The following is a 24,078-nucleotide window of genomic DNA, read 5'->3' on the forward strand; positions in this document are numbered from 1 at the left end:
CAGAAATTACTGAAGGTGAGGTAAAATTAATACTGATGGAATCCCCATTCATATACTACACAAAAAATGCTAAAAATTTTTCTCTAATTTATATTATAAATTTTAGTTTTCACTGAGATTATTTTTCCTTACGACCCAACTAAATAGTACATCTTTTTAAAGGCAACCAGAATTATGGCTTAAATATAATTCCTTTTATTTGAACAGACAAAAATATACATATACTATATACTAAAAGGGTAATTTGGTGTCTAGAAGTTTGATGTAGAAATCTAGTATATCTGGATTAATTTGCACTTTATGTATCTCCCTCTTATGAAAAATATACTAAAAAAAAGCTGCATCACATGTTACTGGCTACTTAGCAAATAACTGAGAATTATTCCTTCTCTGATTTAATTTAAAATATACTGGTTACTAATATTTGGGAACACTGAGTAAAACCATGGAGGTTTTCGTTGTTGTTTGTGTTTAAAAAATCATTTATTATTTAAAAAGACAAAAAAAGAATCAAATCAATCAAATTGTTAGCAGGGGTTTTCAAAATAAATTTGTATTCTCAAAAACAGGGGGCCGGCCCCGTGGCCGAGTGGTTAAGTTTGCGCGCTCTGCTTCGGCAGCCCCGGGTCTCACTGGCTCGGATCCTGGGCGAGGACATGGCACCATTCGACAGGCCACACTGAGGCAGCATCCTACATAGCACAACCAGAAGGACCCACAATTAAAATATACAACTATGTTCTGGGGAGATTTAGGGAGAAAAAGCGGAAAAACAAAGAAATAAATGAATAAAAAAGAAGATTGGCAACAGTTGTTAGCTCAGGTGCCAATCTTTAAAAAATAAACAAAAAAATTTGTATTCTCAAAAACAAATATATGTAATAGAAAAATTACAAACTGATGCTGAGAAACAGTTCAAATAATCTTACCTCAAACAAGATTTAAAACAACAAACTCAGCGACTGTTGTTGAATATAATATACATAAAATAATTACTTAATAAGGACAGAGTTTCATTATTTATGCCATGAGAGTTAGACTGTAATTTCACATTCCTATTTTCTTCTACTCAAACAAAATAAAGTCAGACTATTTTGTGAGGGTTTGCTCTTCATTCACAAGAATTTGAGAGACTTCTTAATTGAGAGGGTGTTGTGGTGTCTATCATAGTGTGTTATTACATTTTGGCTGGTAAAACCAGCTGTCAGCCACTGTGTGCACAGTGGGTACAAATAGATTTATCAGAAAAGTCTCCATTCCCAGTATATTAATTTAAACCCTTTACATATTACATAATTAGCTTTGATTTTAATAATTTACTTAAAATTCTTCACTTTATCAAAGCAGTTTTCAAAAAACTAAACCCAGATTTCTTTATGATGAAGTCTACCATTACATTTTTCGTACCATTCAAGATGTTAATAGTGCTTATAAAATTCTGTCATGATAGCAAATATGTGACTTATTTAGCTTTATATATTTTAATAATGATTCATAATATGTGTACTTTATTCCTACAGATAGTGTAGTGTGATGCAGACAAAAGCTCACTGGACAGGAAAATTCAGTTACACTATCAAGTGGTTGTGTGACCTTGGATAAATCACAGCCTTGCTGGTTTCAAATTCCTTTTCCATACAATGAGATGGCTAGTTAGATTAAAATTCCATTTGGTCTAGAATCTGTTAGATCGAATTGTACTTATTAATATTAAAAAAATATTGTAATGTGTCTTATGTGTTTATACAGATTTTTGTCTTGATTATACTAAACAAAAAGTTGTGATTCCAGTTTAATTTACACATACATATATAAACTATATATCATTGTTCTGTTTTAACAATAATTTAAATTTTTAAAAATGTTTACCTAGGTATATGTTTAAATGTGTCCATACATATACACAGCCACAATGTGGTACTACTTGCTTCATATAAAATTTGCTTAAGATGTCCAATGAAAATCTTTTTTCATTTAGTTAATACCGACATTACTTTTACATTTTCTATTGCTTACGTTTTAAATTTATTGATCAACAATGCTTTGAGTTATAGAAGGTTTTTCAGAACCAAATGTTCATCATTTGAAGCAGAGATGAAGAAAAGCAGTTACCATTACACATTGTATTTGCTGTGATTAAAAGTAAAAATGTAACCCTTTAAAGGCCCAAAGACAGATATTACAAAACAGAAAGAAGACAGATTTTACATAAGCATTAATGATTCAACAGATAATGTAATATCCATCTATCTTTTTCAGAACAATATATTAAACATGTGACATTTTGAAAATAATACTCCAGTCCTTTGTTTTTAACACTAATAAATTTAGTATCCTATGATTTGCCAGACTCAACACTAGGAAGTTATATATAAAAATTAAAGGCTGAATTCTGGAAAATTCAGTTAATGTTATATCAACTAATAAGTGAATCAGGTAAGGCGGCTACACGCTTGCACTAATAATTTTAAATTAATATTTTATTATAGTCTGAGCACAGTGTTCAATAATTATTTTGTAGAGCTTTTTTTCATTTCATAAGACTAGTTTTACATGTAGAGAAAAGCTAGGATATTTTGAAAATAAATATAATATCAGAGGAATGGCCTTATTCAACGATAAGTATATTTCAAAGTATAGTAATCAAAACACCTTGATCCTGTCAAAGACAGATAGATAAATAGGACAAACAGAGAGTTTGAAAATAGATCTAAATAAATATAGAACTAAATATATGATAAAGGTAGCATTTAGAATGCGAGGAAAATATATAATTCAACAAACAGATTTGGAATTATTAGTCATTTAGAAAAAAAGTCTGGATCTTTCTCTCACTCTGTGCACCAAAATAAAAATTTAGAATAGGAAAATGTTAATAATCTCCCTTCACCCCTCCCTCAACCTCAATAAACTAAAGAAACTAAAGTTTAATTATATCCTTCTATGCCATTTTTAGCCTTATAGACAGTAGAATTTCTTTCTAAAGATAATATCATGCTATTCATATTAGTATGAAATCTACTCTTTTTTACTAATAGGGATACCCTTCTAGATTAATCAATATAAAATAATGCATTTTTAAGAACAGCCTCATAACATTCCATAATATAAATATAACCTAATAGACTTAGCAATATTCCTAATGAGGGGCAGTAAAGTTGTCTCCAGTTTTTTACTACTTCAAACAATGCTACAATTGTTACAATAAATAATATTGTACATATGCCATTACATGGTGGTACTTTTATTTCTCTAGGAAGAACACATAATAAAGCATTGAAGGCATAAAAGTATACATATTTGCAAATTTCAAATATAGTTCCACAGTATGAGTTCTGTTTCCTTCTGCTAAATAGCATAGGAGGTTATTAAACTTTTTAACTGCAACAATCTAACAAGAAAACTAGTGTCTTCTCTTTTGAGTTATATATTTCTCACTAACACGGAAGCAGGACATCTCTAGCATGCTTATTAATCATTTGCATTACCTCTCTTGTAGTGTTTACAACCTTTGCCCATAATATACTGGGTTGTTGTTCTCACTGAAATTTTAAGGAACTCTGATTAACAGAGAAGTTAGCAGCTGGCCTGAAGCATGCACGGCACAACATTTTTCACTTGAGTTCAAGTTTGGTAGTTTTTATTTTAAAATATATTTTAAAATGTGTGTAGTAAAATTTGTTCTCATATAGTTCATAGCTTCAAAATTATCCTTAAATATGTTTCTTTTTATATTTAAAACTTTGGTCCACCTAAATTTTATGTTAGATGATCTGATGAAAGGTTCTAAAAGTAATGTCAAAATTATACTAGAACCACTTTTGAAAGAACCCATTATTTTCCACTGAAATGAAATGTCCTCTTCACTATGCACCATGTTCTCATATTTACTTGGTTCTGTTCACAGACTTTCATCTGTTCCTGCACAGATGAACAGATCTTTCATCAGCTCCAGAAATGCATATGCCTTTACTAATACTATCTTGTCTCAATTATAGCAGCTTTATAGTGAGTTTCAGTATCTAATGTGGCAAATATTTTTGTCTTATTTTTCAAAAGCTTCTTTCTTCCATATACCTTCCAAATTACTAGTCTAGTATTTACCAATAAAAATCTAGGTTTCAGGGCTGGCCCGGTGGTGTGGTGGTTAAGTTCACATGCTCCACTTCGGCAGCCCAGGGTTAGAGAATGTGGATCCCGAGTGTGGACCTACATACCACTCATCACGCCATGCTGTGGAGGAGTCCCACATACAAAATAGAGGAAGACTGCCACAGTTGTTAGCTCATTGACAATCTTCCTCAAGCAAAAAGAGGAAGATTGGCAACAGATGTTAGCTCAGGGCCAGTCTTCCTCATCAAAAAATAAATAAATAAATCTAGGTTTCAATTAATCTAGACTACTCATTAGATACTAAATATTTATTGCACTTTTCCACATGTATTGAGAAATAGTTATCTGCTATGATTCCTCTTATTTAACAAGTTAAAATTACAGGTAAAATGTTTTTTACAAAGTTATTGTGAATGTATCCATGAGCTGTCATGTCCAGAGACTGAAAATGAAAAGGCACTAAGCCAGAGAAATAAGTGGAATCATTTTAAAAGCGTTTTCCAAACCAGGTGAACATAGGCTTCCATTTTCAGGTCCTCTAAGAACATAGTATATGTAAATCCCTTCTAGAGACACATGTAATCATTGCAGTCTCCACAGTCCACAGATAAAGCTTCAAAGAAAATCAGCAGCCAGAGTAAAACATTTGTAAACATACAAGGAAACAAAGCACTATGAGTGGAGCCAGTAGACATCAGACAGTATAATCAGACTCATAGAAACTTAAAATAGTGGAATTCTCAGAATATGAAACTAAGTATTTTTATATGTTTTTAAAAGTGACAGGCTTTCAAAGTGAATAAAAACCTAGCAGAATTTTTAAAAATACATATAAAAAACTCCTGGAAATGAAAGATAAAATTGCAGCTCAAAACTCAGTAGACTATTTTAACAATATATTTGAAACGGGTGAAGAAGGTATTAGTAAATCTGAAAATAGGATTGAAGGAAATTATCCAGAAAGTAACCCCCAAAAAACAAGGAGATGAAAGTGATAAGTCAAGAGCCATGGAGAATAAAGGAAGAAAGTTTAACATACATCTAACAAGAGTCCCATAAAGAAATGAGAGAGAAACAATGAGAAATTCCTCCAAATGATGAAAGACATCAATCCACAGATTCTAAAATATCAATGAAAACCAAGCAGGATAAATAAGAAGAAATCCAGACTTAGATAAATCATTGTAAAATTGTTGGACACCAAAGATAAGAAGACACTTAAAACAGTCACACTCCAAAGACATATTACCCTCAAAGGAGCAATAATTAGGCTTCTGTTGACTTTCCAATAGCATTAATGCATGGCAAAACACACTGAAATGATATCTTCTTTGAGGAGAAAAAAAAAAAACTACCAATCCTGAGTTCTATACATAGGGAAAGTAGTTTTCAAAAGTGAGGAAATAGAAAAACAGTTTCAGAAACAAAAATGAAGAGAATCTGCCAACAACATACCCTTACTGAATAAAAATTTGAAGTATTTATTCCAAGAAAAAGTAAACTGCTTTCCCTTGGAAATTCCAACATGGGAGAAAAGAAAAAAAAAGATTAGAAAAAGAAAAAAAAATTGGCTAAAATGGGAATAAAGTTAATCCGATATTGACTATTAAAGCATTAACAATACTATCTCATCAAGTTTTAAAAGGATAGAATATACAATATCTTATGAGATAAGAAGGAGCTAATTAGAACTACAGTACTTTATGCCACAAGACCCACTCACACTAACACCCCAAACGACACAGACCTATAACATACAGTATAACAGTTGTAAAATTTCGAATACACTCAGCCCTAGAAAAAATATTTTTTTTCACATTACTGAAAAACGGGCACCTCAACTGTAAAAGAAATTGACGCATGAGTTCAGACTTATTTACTTAAACCAAATAGCATATTCAACTCTGCAGGATAATGGCTTGTTTCTCTCTAGGAGCATAACAGAGATAGATTTAAAAGCTCTGTTTTCTTGAGCCCCATCTTATGACAAGTAGGTAAGTTTCTGTCAGTACTCTTGGAATGGACAGAGGTCTCACAGTTATCATCTAGCAATACAAGTGAGGTCTCTAGCCTTGTATACCAAAGGTAGCCTAAAATTTTATCACTACTTCTTTGTTTTATATATCTAAAATGTTCACATTTTTAAAAATTACTGGGTAATAAATTATGGACTCCCTAATATTTTTTTCATCTATTTACTTCTCTATCATGATAGTGGAAGAAAGCCCAATAGAGTTACACAATAGGTTAAGTATTTGGGCATTAGTTTCTAGGCACTGGGGAGCCACTGAATGTTTTTGAACAAAGGAGTAATAATAATTAGAGCTATGCTTTTAGAAAATTACTCTGGAAATGATTAGCTTTTTATTTGCTAAGGGTATAAACCGCTTAGCCATTGAAATTGAAAAGCAAACCAAAAAAGGAGGATGGACTAAATCTATTGATTGCACTTCTGCTTTGTAACACTTGTACCATTTATATGCATGTGTGTGTATTTAATGTACGTGTATACACACATGCATACATCAAGACAACTATTTTCAATCAAAAATATTGTTGTCAATAGTATTTATCAATAAATTCTCCTAGTCAAATTTTGTTGCTCGCCTCACTTTTAGTTACTGTCAACAGGGATCTATGATAAAGAAGCAGCTTTTCTTTTACCTTGAGGCATTTAGTCAGCTTTTCTCTAAAGTGTATTATTAAGTTTATTTATCTAGATTTAAAAGCCACACAAATCTGAGCACACAGATTCTTTAAGGAAATTAGTGGAGAAATCAATGCTTTACAATTTAATGTAAAATTATGAAAAGAGAAGATATCTGTGTTGCTTAAAATAAAGCATCATGAAACAAAGTAACATTTTTAAAAAACAGTAATTTTTTTCACTATGTTTATAGATTGATCTCATGCATTCTTATATAAAGTACTGTTTTGTTCAAAGGAAAACTATCAAGAAATATAACCGAGTATTCACAGTTTGATAAATCTGAAATGTGTACTTCCAATTGAGAGATACAATTGCAAACAACAGCCTGCACGAATGAAACAGAGAAAAACTGACTGAGGAGGTACAATAGAATTGAGTGTACCTTTGGAAACTAGAGCTGTAATCCAGTTTGTAAGAAAATAAAGAATGGAAGTATTGGCCTAAACTCCACTGAATCACAGAAACCTAACACAATACAACACAAGTGACATCCTTTTCTCAAAGAGGCACAAGGCTCATTGAGTCTGGCGATTCAATTACCCTCTCAACCTGGAAAGAACCCCCCTCCTGAGTTGAGGTTCACTGGCAGAGCAATGTGGGACAGCCTACATTGTACACAGCTGGTAAATATCTAAAAAGCTGTGGGCTTTAAAGAAGAAGAGTCTCTGACCTAAAAGGTCAGATTGCTACACTGATTCTTCAACAAAACACTGCTTACAATAGAGTTCCTTAAATGCCTGGCAAAACACTACATTATCAGTTAAATACTTCCAAAACTTTCTCTTCATATGGAAATCTGTTTAAATAAATACCTAAGTGCAATGTTTCATTAGGTAGTAAAGAATATGCCCAAATTAATGAAACAAAAAGTTTTCTTAAAAAAAAAAAACGATTCTGATCTTGCTTAGGCATTTTATAAACTTTTCAAAGAATACCATTATTCTCTTTTTGTCTCTTTTTTCTATAAATGAATGGGATATACAGTAATTTGGAATCACAAAGTCACTGCTGAATTTTGGAATATCTAGGGAAAATTTAGCTAGCATGGATCTTCCAAGATGGTCAATAATAATTCTAATATCTCCTCATGCTTAAAGTCAGGACTGCTCCCTTGGATATAATTTTAGCCAAAACACTTTAGACTTCAAACTTTGGACATTTCACTTCACTCCTTGTCTCATGAGGTCACTATTAAACAAATAAGATTTCATATGCTTCATATAAATTATTTAATTTCACATACAATGCAAAGGTCTTGTGATGATAAGATGTTTGAGATACTATGAAGTTAATCAATGAGATCCTTCCCAGAATTCATCTTCTTAATTACAAAACAAATATAAAGCATTGATGATTTCCTACTACCTATAGGATTAAGTCTCAAATACTGAGCATAGAGTTAAAATATTTTCACAATCAAATCCCAATCTAATTGCCTTGTCTCTTTCCCATCACCCATTTTCATCTAATCTACTCTCCATTCTAGCCACACTGAATTTGTTAAATGTCCCCAACCCTGCCATGTAGACACCCACATTCCTGCTTTTTCACATGCCAAATACTCATCCTGGATTGAATGGATTGCAGCACTAACCACACTGAATTATGATTAGTTTATTTTATTTTTTTTAATGTCTCTGTTTTTGCTCATAGATTACGAATTTGTAAAAGGCAGGGTCATAGCAGGAACCCTATCTTACCCAGTACCTACCATTGTGTTTGGTAGATAGTAGGTGTTCAATAAATAACAACAGCTACAAAAATAGTAATCACTTGTATTTAACATATTGAATGAATAGGGAAATTAATAATTCTATATCAACAAAATATTTCTTGAATAATTACCATGTTAGAGATTTTCACATACAAGTATGATTCAGTTTATACAACTTTGTAAGACAGATGCTATCTTTCCTTTGTAAATGAAAGTAGAGATAAGTTATTTTCTCTGGGTTCACAATAAGTGGTCAATCTAAAATTTCAACCCAGACTTCAAATCCTAATAAATCTGACCACGTAAATTAATACCATGCTCTAGATCTAAATAATAACCTTTAATTCTTTTGAAATCTTAAAGCTATTTAAATTTATCATTTTTCTCCTAATTTTTTTAAAATAATCGACATACTGAGAAATGATCTTTATATATAAAAAGGTAACTAGTTGTCGAAAGAGCACTCACTGGATTTTTGTAGCTTTTCAGAACATCAGTTTTAAACCTTGTGAAAAGGATTCTCTACATCCTGATGGGGAGACTTCCCTCAGCTTTTACTCATTTGTTAAAGGATAAGACCCTTGGCTAAGAGCTCACAATGCTCTTTTTACAAACAAAAGATACTATTAATTAATCATTCAATCAATCAAACCTTCACTTAGTGAATGAAAACTGGGCTTAGCTTTACATTGATTAAAAAAAAAACTTAAAGATCAAAACTCCTTTTGTTCTACTCATGCTCATAAAAGTCTGTTTTCTATTTTTCAGTTTTTGGGGTTTCCTTTTGTTACAACTCTATCAATTTCAATGAATTATTCCAAATCTTAAACAAATTAACTGAATTTTAGTAGGAGAGCAAACTCCAATCTCTTGATGTGTCTCAGTGTGCCAGATGTAATACCAAAGCACATGTTAAAACAAAGATAGTCCACAAATTTGAAATGTGTTTTGATAATCAATGACACTTTCTATCTATAACCATTCAGCAAGTTTAAGCTAGAATCAATCTATTCGGTGAATGCCTTAGATTAAAAAATCATTAATTTCAACATAACTAAAATAAACAATGAATATGCATTTTCACAATAATCATAGCACAACTTGGACGAGACTACTTGACAAAACGTGCCACATTTTCACACGCCTATAGAAACCATATTTTTAATACTTTAATCCAATTCACTAAGACAACAAGCTTTATGCTTTAATCACAGGTCATAATAGAGATCAAAATCAAAAGCTATTATTAATTTTCATTTGCAGAGCTAAATCTGAATTTACCTTGTTTGCGATACTGGTGATGAATGACTTGATATCCAGATTTGTTGGACAGCTTTTCTGACAGGGGGCATCGGCACATTTCAGACATCTAGGGAATAAAAGAACTGGATGAAAGAAACTACAAAGTAATTAAAATAATGTTCTATATATTCTCTATACCCATACTCTATACCCAGAGTTTAAGTAAGAATAAAACTGTACAATTTTTAGGTACGAAATCTTGTTTTAAGCAATAAAGTAAACGTAGAGTACCTGTGTTTCACTTTTCGCACACCTTCTGAGGTGTATAAAATAGCACCACTCAGGCTAATAACTGCCTTTCCTCTTGGTGTTCCTCTAGGGGTTAAGAGGATCATACTTATTGAAGACACACCATTTACTCATTTACTAAATCAGTCTTGCTTTGATTCCTCACTACACTGACCATGCTCAGAGAACGCAGACTTTTATGCTAAGAGTTCTGTATGCCTTGTAGACTACAATTATTATACAAACGCAAAGGTACAGTCTCTCCTTTGACTTGACACATCCTTTCCTCCTCCCTTCATCCCTCTCACTTTCCCTCCTGCCTTTCCTATCAACTTCCCTCCCTGCCTTGTTCCCTCCCACTTTCCCTCCTGTCATCCCTCCCTCCCTCCTATTTTCTGATGTCTTTTAACCCACATACTATTCACATGGCAACTGGGCTTTGTGGTAGATGCTTCAGTGCACAGCCCAGACCCACCCCCTTCCGGACTGAAGCATTTATTCCCCCAGCTGCTGTGCCCTCAGTTGAAGAGAAGAGGCTCAACCAAGGTCATGCCCCCTTTCCAGTGGCAGCTCACGTCCAATTAGAGGTCAATGAGGGTGATAGAGACTCAGTCCACTTGCCCCACTTTGGTGAACAAGTCTGGAAGGATCCACGGCAGCCTTATTGTGGCTATGTCCAATCCTGATTCCTTTACTCTCCACCTCCTGCTTACTAATCCATCTCAGAATCTGCCTCCTGGGGAATTGACCCGAGACCAGATGCTCAAACTTCAGCATGCCTAAGAACCAGCAGGGAAGCTTGATAAATGTTATAGTTTCCACAGAAGAGCCCGTCACAAATCTGAGTTATTGGCCTGGGAATCTACACTTTGAAAAAAGTCTTTAAGGTAATTCTGATATACATGGTTGGATAGGGAAAATCACAATTCTGTAATTACTACTTCAGGACTAAAACCATTGGCTAGAATAGTCCTTAATTTGTACATTAAATTGTTTATTTATTTGTTCATTTATCCATTCATTTAATAAATATTTAATGAGCCCCTGTTACATGGCAGAACCTGGGATACGAGAATATAAAAGTAATGAACAAGACCACCATGGTCCTGCTCTCATGGACCTTGTAGTTTGGAGAAAGCAAAGACATACAACAGGCAATTGTAGTAGTCAATGTGGTCAAACTGAATTTGAGTGAAACCAGCATGCAAAGGGAGCATATAAGAAGAAGAGTAGTCCTAGAGGCAGATCAAGAAAAGCTCTTTGAGAGGAGTAATACTTAAAGGAAAGCTGAAGATTGAGTGAGCATTAGGAAAGCGAAGGAGGGTGGGATGTGGAGCACAGGGTCACTCAAGAAAATGATCCAAGAATAGAAACAATTTGTGCCAAGGCCTGGAGAGAAAAGAACATGATAGGGTAGCTGAACTAATGGAATTTGGTCTGACATTAAGTGAGAGTGGGAATAGAAAAAAATTAGGCTGGAGATCTAAAACTTAAGATATACCGCTGTCTCATTTGTCAGAAGGCCAGAATTCTCCAAGAATTTCACTAAGAATGAATCCTACATTGCTCAGCGACAAAGGTGACTAGCTAGCTCATTTTCTACCCACTTCCATGTGTAAAGACCTTGGTTCATTTCCTTCGAGAAAACAATACCAGTCTCCTTGTCATTCTTTTGTGAGCAGGAGAGTCCTCTTCATTGTCTGAACCAATTTCTCAGTACCTAATTAATATCTTGTTTTTAAATCTGATCTCTTTTCTCTGGCTTGTGCCCTTAGCCTTCTTTCTAAATTAAATTTTACACAATGAATACCAAAGGCTTTTCATAATCAATTGTCCTCTCTGAAATGTAGTCATTAAACCTCTCCCCTATCATTTCTCTAAATGCCATTGTTAGATTCACATCTATCATTTAGCTGAATGCCTATCTTCTCATACTTAAGATTTTTTCCCTAAAACAGTGTCACTGAGTTCAAAAAGAATTTCTTGAAAGTATGATCAGCAGCATACATTGCATAACAATGAAAAAAGAGCATAATGCATGGTCTATTTGGTACTTGACGTTGAAATAAGGTGATACTTATGTGTGTTATCTTTACATGGATAAATGTGTTGAGCATTGGTAGTAGTTTGAAAGCATTTCCTATTACGTGATAAAATAAATAGCTAAAATTTTAGCAAATAATACGCTGTCTTAAATATCTTCTAATTTATAAAAAAGTCATTTCAACAGTTTTTAAAATATCTGCCGTTCCATAGCAATAAAGCAACACATATTTGTTTGTTATATGTATATATGTGTCTATATATATATATATATAAAACATACAGATTCTGGTTATCCACAATGAAGTCACAAGTTTTCTGCTTGTCTTTTTTCTAACACCCAACTTGAATAACAAGGCAATTAAAAAACAAAGTTATAATGTCAGCAGGTATGAATGAGCCAAATTAAGACAGTGTATTTTTTGGTTCTTCCAGAGAAATCTTAAATTCAACATAAACAGATTCACTTAATAGCACTGACAATGTAAGGATTTTTAGTTGTGGTTATTAAGCCTCTTTACCAAATAATTCTCCTTTTATTATTGAGCTAGTTCACAAATAACAGCTGTTGGAAATGTCAGATGTTAATGAAGCAGGGCAACGCAAACCTGAATTGTAGCACTCTTTTTTTCTTTGGTGCCATGAATATGCCAGAATGGGCAGACTCTGATAATAATACCATCTTGCAATTCTCTAAGCGCTCTGCAGACTAAAGTGCATCAGGCTGCCATTAATCCCACTTATCACTCTGACAGCTCGGTAATTACACTACTGCTATAGCCAGGTAGTCCTAATAAAATATCAACCACTGCACTGGAATGCATACTGGTGAGATGTTTTATTAAACTTGGGGGGGGGTTGATCATCAAGTGACATTAGTGTTGACCTATTTTTCTATTTGACAATAAATTATCCTTTGACCATGCCATAATAGATATTACAGAGTGCATTTACTGTACCAAATCAGAAAGGTACTGCATTACCATGATGTAGGCAAATGGTGTAAATAAAATAGCAGAAATGCATGTCAGAATGTTATTACCTAAATTGCTTTAAATGATTGATACCGTGAAAAATCACAGACACAGTACTTAGGGGAATATGTCAACAATTATTGTAAACCACAGTTCTACATAAATTTTTCCTTAGAAGTAACATTTAAATTGCACTTGTTTTTATCTTCAGTCATTTAATTTCCCTTTTATGTTACAAAGTTACTCTGTTATTAGACAGTTTATTTTTAAATGCATTCTAAAAGGGAAAGTTAATTCAGATAAACAACTATGTAATATTTTTAATCTGCAAATAATTAAACTTTTACTAAGAGAAGTATATTAGATTATTTTTTAAAACAATGAAATATCTTAGATTTTTTACTAGTGATAATTTTTTTTCATTTCCATATTTAATAGAGAGCATAACGATGGATTTCATTAAAAGCAAAATATAGTCTCCTTAATAATGTTAATCTTTCACAATTCAACATGACAATAAAAAGTACGAAAACTTTAGTACTGTTACCTAAGGGACAAAAACTATTAAAGATATATTTATCCAGGATCTTTCTCTAGGGAAAGAGAGCCATGATTCCTCACCCCAAATATCAGTGAGGCTGGACAGTTTTACTCCATAGTATGACACCAAAAAATCTTATGGTGAGTAATGAAATAAGCAACATTTCATTCTTCACACATCTGAGAACAGATGCCTGCTTCTTTTATTGTTAAGCATCCACACCAGTTGGAATTGTAACCCATGCTTGTTGAGTTGTCTAATCCATGACTTTAAATAACAATTTCTTTCTCAGGTAAAAAAAAAATCACACAAATCTATTTGAAAACCCTACAGCCTCACATTGTATTGTCTTCGGAGTTTTGCTAGACTTTGGTTCAATCAAGTCAGCACTGTTTCATCAGGCTAGGTATGATGTATATTAGTCCATATATAAGCAAACTAGGCAAGTTAGTATTCACATTAAAAAATTAAAGTATTTTCCTAATATTGATATTGTAATTCCTCCTCATATCTTTGATATTGGTACCTTTATTTGAAGGTCTAACTAATTAAGATGTAGCAGGAGGGGACAGGATCTACCTTCCATACCCCATAATCACCAATGTAGGCAAACATGTAGTCTAATATCCTTCCTCAACTGAGCAATATTTCCACCAAAACTGGGCAGAATTGAGCATCAGGTTGAATGGAAAGAAGGTGAATCAAGAAATGGAGGTTAGAAGTGTAATGTGGCTGAATTCCACAGCTTGTACCCCTTATGCCCAGATCCTGTCATAAAAAAAGGACCCCCAGAAAGATGGTTGGTGTCTTTAAAACATAATGGGACTAATTACATGTTCTGATACATTAAACAGTCAAGAGGCATCCTCAACTTCCAATAATGCTCTCCACTTCTCTCAATATTCCATGAACAGCTTTTCCTATATACTTTCTGACTCTGCTTCTCTGATTACACCACAGGTCCTTACTAGCTCAGGGGTATTTGGAACTAACTTTGCATATTCCTAATATGCATCTTGGCCCAGCTTCTACATTCTGCTTGGCTGGAAAGCTAGGGCAACATCATTAAAAGTAACTGTATTTTTAATGCTGGGCATCATTCTGCCTTTTAAGCACTCGTATGATGGTCACGTTTTAAGGCTTTTAATATTTATTTGAATTTATAGGTTAATACCAAAACATAATTTTTAAATAGAGTTATTTATTTTCTAGAAATTTCCATTCGCATGTGGGTGCTTCAAGACAACTCAAGAGGAGTAAAATTTAGAATAGTACACAACAGATACTCAAAATATTTTGTTGAATGATGATGACGACAAGTCTGGGAATAAAACAGTTAAAAACTTTTCTACATTCTGTAGTCTGAGTCAGAGAATTACTGGTCTTCTCAGAAATTAATAGATAAAAAATGCGTATTTTAGACTTTTTGTATATTTTGAATTAAATAAAGGGACTTAAGTTAAATTTAATATTCATTTTTGATCTTCATATATGTGATTCTTAAAAATTATTAAGACTGCTTTTATCTCCACTGCACAGAAGAGAGCATTGAGGCTCCAGAAATCTCCCAGCAGCATAATGAGACCAGTAGCTGAGGCAGCTAAGGAAACTAATAGAACACATTCACCATCTTACAACCAGGACTATCCCATTCACGGATGAAGACAGTTTAGAATTTTAAAAGGTGATATTCTATTGACCTCATCTCTCGGCAACATTAGTGCCTCCTTGCCAGGGTAATTTAAAGACTGACAAAAAAGCAGTTAAGAAGTCAGAGCTAGAAAAAGGCTAACCCATCATCTCTCCTGGAGTCCAATTTTAGCTTGAGACAAAAAAGTAAAAGGTAGTCTTGACTGTCTCCTCAAGAGGCTTCTTAAGATAAAAACGTTAGGGTTTTACAGGAACACACAATTTCAAAGGCTTACACAACCTTTGTAGTCACTGAGGCACTACTTCATAAAACTAGGAAGCTAATTTTATGACAATTTTAAACAACTTTGGTGTAGCCATTTCTATTAAAAAGATACTTTTATTAGCATATTCTTATTTTTTAAAAAGCTGAGTATGCTACAAAAACCTAACGGCATAAGAAGCCACAAATTCATGTACATCTTATTCTACAAGCAAATAAAATATTTCCATAAAAACTTAGTACATATCTCCTTCTGAAAAGTTTTAAACAAACATATTGTCCTATTTTACTACACAAAGAGAATATCATCGTGAATATCTGAAGAACGCTGCTCTTAGATTTCTCTTTTTCTTACAACAGATACTGAGACAAAAACAAATTTTTGTTGTACAGAAGTGGAACAGGAGCAATGTGATAGAATCAGTGTACATTAATAATTGCAGGAAGATTCACTAGAAGGAAATAAACACATATCACGCATATATACAAAAGAGAGAACTAATAAGGTATGAAAAGAGAACAAGTATAACTAAAGGAAATGGGGTCAGTCCTTAAGGCTTTCAGAATCAACTGGGACTTTACGATATTAGAAATAGAAATAGTAAATAATAAGACAAGATTTAAATAATACTACCAAATAACAATACCAAAATGTCTAAAAAAATAGGTTTATTTGGGGCCAGCCCAGTGGCATAGTGGTTAAGTTTGTGCACACTGCTTCAGCGAACCAGGGTTGACAGGTTTGGATTCCGGGCGTGGACCTACACACCATTCATCAAGTCATGCTGTGGTGGCGTCCCACGTACAAGGCAGAGGAAGACTGGCACAGATGTTAGCTCAGCAACAGTCTTCCTCAAGCAAAAAGGAGAAGACTGGCAACAGATTTGAGCTCAGGGTCAATCTTCCTCACCAAAAACAAACAAACAGAAAAGGTTTATTTGCCAAATGAATGGTACTGATGAGATTTATGCAGAGAATTATGGGGGAGAATAAGATCACTGTACGTTGCCACAGTGAAGGAAGAATGTCTCCATTTCCAATTTCTCTCTGTTACAAATTCTTTTAAAGAGTACAAAATCATGACTTACAAACTGAACTGTTGAAATAGAATAAAACTGAGTTACTATATTGCAACTGTTAGAAGTAATTAAATATTACACATTCTTAGGTGTTCTACATAGCAATAATACAGGAACTGTTATAGTAAGTTGATGAGAACAAATAAAAGTATTTATTAAATGTTTTTTTTGCCCAGTAGACATCCAGGCCCTAAACCTCTGATATAAAGTGCTCCCCGTCACTTCCAGCTATATCAGAGGTATGCTTTAATCAAGAAAACCAGAGAATTCCATAGATAAAAGCTCTGCTTTATGTCCTGGAGGGATGGTCTTCTTGGCAACCCTCTCTTAGGAAACCATTCTTTATCTACTTTAAAGCTGGTGTGGATTGAGAGTACTCAAGGGATTGAGGAAGATGGCTAAATTCAAGAGGAAGATAATGAGCTTCTCAGGTCTCACAGTAATGAGATAGTGATAAGCCCTGTACCTAGGATAGGGTTCCTTGTGAGACCTGGCCGTACTAAATACAGCCAACATAAACAGGTTAGATAACACATAGCACACAGGTATGATATATCATCTGTGTGTGCACACACATCCAGACTTATGTGCAAGCTAATATTAATTAAGTGCTTAAAAGTGCTTGTCCGAAGGCCTTAAACGTTATTAGTTCAGAAAACATAGCATAGAGGGTATAGACCAGGCTCTGGTGCTTGATTGCCCATATTTACTTCTTGACTTCACTTTACTGACTTTAAGACTTTAGGCAAATGATCTAACCTCTCTGGGTATCAGTTTTCTGAGACGCAAATGGAGATGATAATTTGTACTTCAGAGGTTTGTTGTGAGAATTTTTAAAGATTACATACTTACACTAAATAGTATGTACTTCTTTAGTTACTTAACAGGCATTCTCTACAATCCTCAAAATGCTCTGAAAGTTATGTATTGCTTTCTCTAATGTGGAGGGGGTCGGTGAGGAGGCATAGCATAATATCTTACAGCTAATTACATACATTAACCATAGTGGATATCTGACAAATATAAATATATGCTGTATGTTTTCGTTTTTTTCCTTATGGAATTTCAGAAGAAGGAAAAAATTATTTCCATCTCAGGAGAATCAGAGATACTTATGCTGGAGAATGAAGAACAGTAGGATGTTACCGTGGGGAAATGAGTATCCTAGAGCTTAACACTGAGAGCAAGTTCTGGATGCTAATGTGGTTCTTCTCAGTATTCCACCCAGCAGCTATCACTGCACGTGTACATTTTAGCTGCAACTCTATTGCCTAACGTAATCCATTTAAAAAAAAAAAAAAAAAAACAATGGGTTGATCCAGCACAGACACTATAATTCATCTTTGGTTCTCAGTATCTATGCTGGTAGCTGCCACATAGATAGTTGCTCACATAGGTTTATGGAAAATTCCTCAGTTGGTCACTGTACTTCTTCAGAAATCAAATGGCTAAAACACAGCATGTCAATCTCATCAGTGATGCAATGCTATTTATACAGAATTCTTTCTTCCTGAGGCTTCTAGTTGTTTCTCCATGCTGACAGTATGATGTAAAAACATTCTCCTCCTAAAAATTAGTTAAATTCAAGATCATAGGTTGGACTACACGCTACACACTATACTGTGAAGTTTGTGCTTTTGAAAATGGCTATATCCTAACTAAAAATGTAACTGATCTTTATTACGGATGTATAATTGAATAAGTATCTAAAGGATGCAATTAGTAAATGTGAGAATCCATGTGGTAAAACAGGCTTTCCTTCATTCCCGCTGCACACATCATCGCCCAGCACCTCTGTATCTTCAATGCCCACGTTAGGCATGCGTCTCCCTTCCCCCTTGCAACTGCTGCCACCTGGTGAGATGGTGTATTTCTTACCCTCCAGGGTAGGGCAGCACTTTCCCCTGCAAAACATGCTATCTACGTACAAATAAGGTCTTTCCTTAGGTAAGTGTTTATAATCAAGAAAATACCTATATTTTACATACCATTTTCATTTGAATAAGCTTATATACACGTGACCTCATTCATCCATAATAAAGATCAGTTACACATTTAGTTAGCATGTAGTCATTATCAAAAACCCAAGCTTCACAATACATTTTATAGTTCAATCTACCATTTTTAATTTAACTACAACAAGCCATGTGTAATTTTTTTTTTCATACCAGCATGTTGTTGCTCACCACAACTATGGTTCCCCTCACATTCTATTCAGCTATTACACGATGCTCAATATACTTTTGATCCTTTACAGACCTTATAGGAAAATGGGTGACAGTACTGACAGTTTTTATTATAGTTTTTCTACTATTCCATAATCTTATTTCACTTGCACTATTTCCCCAGTAGCACCATAAACTCTTTGATTTATATTGAGAATCCTTCCAGGATTCTTAAAAAAAAAAAAAAAAAAAGATACGTTTTGTAGCGTATCTATATGATGTGCAAATTATCTTTTCAAATTTTGAAACACCTGTTGTATGTTTGTCTTAACGTCAAAGAAGCACCTTTAGGAAGGGTAACAAAAAAAGTAATATATATTAGTCACAGATGCTCTAAAAGTAAACTTTTCAGCAAATTTCAAAACTGAAAAAGCTGTATATTTTATGACTTATTTGCAGGCAATTTCAGAAATAAATATAATTATTTTATATATATTATAATATGTACTATATATATAAATATAATAAATATGATAATAGCAATACTGACATAGATTTTTAACTGGTTTCTAATAGAGATGTAAAAGAAAAACAAACTCCAATAGCTAATCCACAAATAAAATAGGTTATTATGATACAATTCCTAAATTTATGGGATATGTAGATTGTGGAAAAATAATATTTGTGTAAATATGTAAACCTACTTAAGGTCATGTGGACTAAGATTTGGAAAGATTTTACTTTATACGATGTTATATTACTTGAATCTTTTTTGCAATGAGCAAATGTAACAGTAATTTTAAAAATAGATGTTGATTGGCTACTAAAACTACATTATTCTGTGTAATTTTAACTGTTTTACTTTGGTCATTTGAATTGACCAGGCAAAAGAAAACCCACAGTGCTCCCATATTCTCTTTTCCTATCCCAAAAAACTCCAAAAGTCTTACAAAGGATCCAGTTGGGGGTTTTAATAAGATGGTCACAATGGGATATACTGCTGAATAGCTGGTGGTTCACAAAGCTACCAGAACCAAGGATCAGGTCTGGCCAAAGAAATAGAGATCAGTGACAGCAGAAGCGCTGGGAGGCACAATTAAATTAAAACAACAGTGGAAGAAAATACTTGGCCTTAAATTATAAGACAGCATTCACCAATAATAGAATTTAGAAACAAATTTATCCAAATCTTAGCTATCTAGATATTATAGCACAGTAGGAATAATTCAACTCAAAATTATTTATTAAATAATTCTAAGTTCTGTGCTGATGAAGAGGAGGACTTACTGAAACTTACTTGGAAGATGGTAAATTAAAAATGTACTGACTTACTCCAGGTAAAAGAGATTTGTGTCTAGCTTTCTTTTCCTTTTGTAAGTGCAGCAGTAACTGCCATTATTTTAGGAGCTGAAAGAACACGTTTGGAGACCAATAGCCCGATCTGGATTTTCTTCCTATTAGAAGTGTTGAGTTTCATGTGTGGAGCCCATACAAAGTTTTCCGCCATAAAAATGACGTCACTCCCCCTTTTTTAAAAGTAAAAAATAAACACCTCTCACATTCATTTAATTTAAATTAAATTTAAATTTATTCATTCCTTTAATTTGGATAAATCTCTGTCGATTACCCCAAGTAAGAGAAAAATATACTCAGAACAAATTTTTTTAAAGTGTTTTATGCAATCCTGGTGATCTTTTGAAACTCTGTATCCAATCATGACATTCTCCTGCCTAAAGGCAGAATTCTGGCACAAAATGACCTCTGAGCCTTGGCTCCTGCCTATTTCTTTCCTATAGCTTCAGTTGAAACACCCGCCCCACATTAGTACCCCATTGTCCTTCTGTGAGCAGGTCAAGCCAGTTTCAACCTCTGCATTCCAACACGCTCTTTCCCTGCCTGAAGAGCCACACTCCAAGCTTGCCTCGGAACTCAGCCCACGAGGCTCTCTCCGAGCTCCCTGCTTCCTGCCATTCTGATCTCCCAGAGCACCCTCTGGGTGCCTTTATCAAAGTAATCCTCACAGCGGACTGCAACAGCTGATTCACCTTTCTGGTCTCTCTCCTATTTCCTCCTCCAGTGAGAAAATGGTTGGGTTCCTTTGTCTTTAGTGTTGGTCTGCATGGAAGTCAATTAAGTTGAAATCGGATGAAAAAGACAGCTAGAATTTTGGGAATACTCCAGTTATTGCTTTTAATGTTTTGGAAAAATTATTTTTTAATAATTGCTCTTCAAACTTATATAAATAATATACACATAATAAAAATACTTCTATTTAGTTTCATTTATTGAATAAATATGTAGAGGTTACTATATGCTAGCACTATTCTACGTGTTCTACAAATATTAACTCATTTAATCTTCATAACGACTGGATGAGGTACATATTAATATTAACTCACTGCATCTTTGTTTTGGGGTTTTTTTTTTTTGGTGAAGAACACTGGCCCTGAGCTAACATCTGCTGCCAATCTTCCTCTTTTTGCTTGAGGAAGACTGTCACTGAGCTAACATCTGTGCCAATCTTCCTCTATGTTTGCTATGTGGGATGCTGCCTCAGCATGGTTTGATGAATGGTGTGTAGGTCCGTGCCTGGGATCTGCACCTGCGAACCCCAGGCCGCTGAAGTGAAGCACATGAACTTCACTACACCACCGGGCCAGTTTTCACTGTATCTTTATAAGAACCTGATGAGACAGATATTGTTGTTTTTCTCATTGTGAAGATATTAAGGCACAAAATTTTCTTCCTTGATTTAGGTATGAAATATTTTATTGCCTATTTCAGTGATTCTGGTGATCATTAAGAAATTCATAAAAATCTCCTAAAGGTCTGTGATTCCTGGTTTTCTCCACTACTTCATTCTAAAATCCTCATAATATACAATGAGGTCAGGACTTGCCTCACAGTTTGTGAAAACAAGATTCAGGACTCTTTGTAGGTCTGACTTGCTCCAAAGCGCAACCTGGGCATCATTATTTAACTTCTGCAGTAATTCTCATACTCATAGCAAGTCGCTCCAGAGAACTTGAGAAAGTTTTCTGGAATGACATATGAAAGCTATGCATGTTATAGTCATCATTACATAATATATTCCACAGATGGCTGACTTATAAAGCAATCTAACAAAACTCTTCATTTACTTTATGAGGTGCCCAGCAATAATACTTGCGGATCACTTTATTCTCTACAAGGCTTTTTCTTATACATAAATTACCTACAGAAACCACTAAATCAATCTTTCTAGTAGAAATGCCAGACAGATAAAATAAAAGCAACATAAATATCACAAATATGAGTCACAATAAATAAAATAAAAATATGTTCAACATCTATAATCATGTCCAAGCCTAAAATAATGTCACTACACAACATTTGGAACATTACATATTGTGGCAAAAAAGTAGTTAAAACCAAATTGCCCCCATTAAAGCTCTTGTGCAGATCACTATTATTTCCTACTAGGTTGTATATGAAGCGACTCAGACACTATTCCAGTCCTTAGGAGTTTAATGCCTAAGAGTCAATGCTGACATTGCACACACAGGAAGAAAATGCAGAAATTTTAGGAAATTAATGAATATGGGATAAAAACAGATAAGAATATAAATGTTTAATCTGCTCAATTTATTTCACATGTTAAGGTGGACCAAGGTTTAAGCAATGGAACTGCTTGGAAAATGAATTAATGTGATGATGGTCGGATCATTAAAAAAAAGATTTTTGAAAAAATTAGCCTAAAAGCCAAAGGACACAATGTTCAGAAATAATACCTTGAACATAGTTATCAAAATTAGCTCCCTACAGCTTAATATGATTTAAACTCAAAAAAGATGAAAATAGGGCCGACCCAATAGTGCAATGGTTAAGTTTGCATGTTCTGCTTCAGCAGCCCAGGCTTCAGAGGTTCAGATCCCTGGTGGGGACCTACACACTGCTTGTTAAGCCATACTGTGGCAGGTGTCCCACATATAAAGTAGAGGAAGATGGGCATGGATGTTAGCTCAAGGCCAGTCTTCCTTCACAAAACGAGGAGGATTGGTGGTAGATGTTAGCTCAGAGCTAATCTTCCTCAAAAAATAAAATAAAAAATAAAATAAAAAGATGAAAATAAAAAAGCTAAGGGCAAATTATGCCATCAACTATGCTCCTAAGGAAATCCATTACAACATTGATGATTCTGTCATAGTATGTCATGTGCACCATTAAATTTAAGAAAGCTGAATGGAGAATTTGAGTGAAGGTTTTAGAACATAAATGTGTTTGTGGTCTGTGGAGTCTTAACACATTACTTCCTTTGTTCTTTCAGTTTTTCCTCACTTCCCCCCTCAATCAACAATTATCTATAGAGCACTTATCACTTGATGGGGATTTTGCTAGGTGCTGGAGATATCAAGATGAGTAAGACACGGGTTCTGCCCTCAAGGAGCTCGGAGAGGAGAAGTCAGACAATTGAATACACATCCTCAGATGATGTACAGGTGTGATGGTGGAGAGGCGAGAGATGCAGAGTGGATAGACAGTGGACTCCTCTGTCTACGATTCCTACTATTACACTAAAGATACAATGAATGGATTTGCCTCTTCAGAGTGTGTATGTGTGTGTGTATAGATGTGTCCTGTGGACAGGCTAAGTAGCACACGGCTTGAAGAAGATACAGAATGTGAGGAACTAGAAGTATTTATTACTATCTACTGAAAAGGGCATGGAGGTCTCTGTCCAACTACTTTTAGATTTACCTCGACCATAAATAGATCATCTCTTCTTTCAACTGATCTCTCTTCTTTTCCACATATCATCCGTTAGGTACCCATCACAACACAATACCAGAAGAGACAAAATATTTGATGGATTCTAGATTTCTTTATTTTTTTATTGAGGTTATGATAGTTTACAACCTTGTGAAATTTCAGTTGTACATTATTATTTGTCAGTCATATTGTAGTGCATCCCTTCGCGCTTTGTGTCCACCCTCCAACCCCCGTTTCCCCTGGTAACCACTAATCTGTTCTCTTTGTCCACATGTTTAACTTCCATATATAAGTGGAGTCATACAGAGATTGTCTTTCTGTATCTAGCTTATTTCACTTGACATAATACCCTCAAGGTCCATCCATGTTGTTGTGAATGGGATGGTTTTATCCTTTTTCATGGCTGAGTAGTATTTCATTGTATATATATACCATGTCTTCTTTAGATGGATTCTGGATTTAAATCCAGCTCTATCATTTATTAGCTTTGAGATCTTGGAAAAATTTTTTAAATTCTTTGTGTCCACAGGTTTCTCATCTAAGTTGCT

General features: G+C 34.2%; 1 protein-coding gene across 1 annotated transcript in view; it reads right to left on the minus strand.

Annotated features, from left to right (window-relative positions):
- DPYD (dihydropyrimidine dehydrogenase) overlaps positions 1 to 24,078 on the minus strand; it is a 768,359-nt gene that overhangs the window by 579,587 nt on the left and 164,694 nt on the right. Inside the window, exon 4 of the mRNA XM_044748877.2 lies at positions 9,819 to 9,906. Coding sequence (XP_044604812.2) covers positions 9,819 to 9,906 — 88 coding nt within the window. The remainder of the gene's footprint in view (positions 1 to 9,818; positions 9,907 to 24,078) is intronic.

The sequence above is a fragment of the Equus asinus genome, chromosome 16 (assembly GCF_041296235.1).
Source record: "Equus asinus isolate D_3611 breed Donkey chromosome 16, EquAss-T2T_v2, whole genome shotgun sequence".
In the NCBI taxonomy this organism is placed as follows: domain Eukaryota; kingdom Metazoa; phylum Chordata; class Mammalia; order Perissodactyla; family Equidae; genus Equus; species Equus asinus.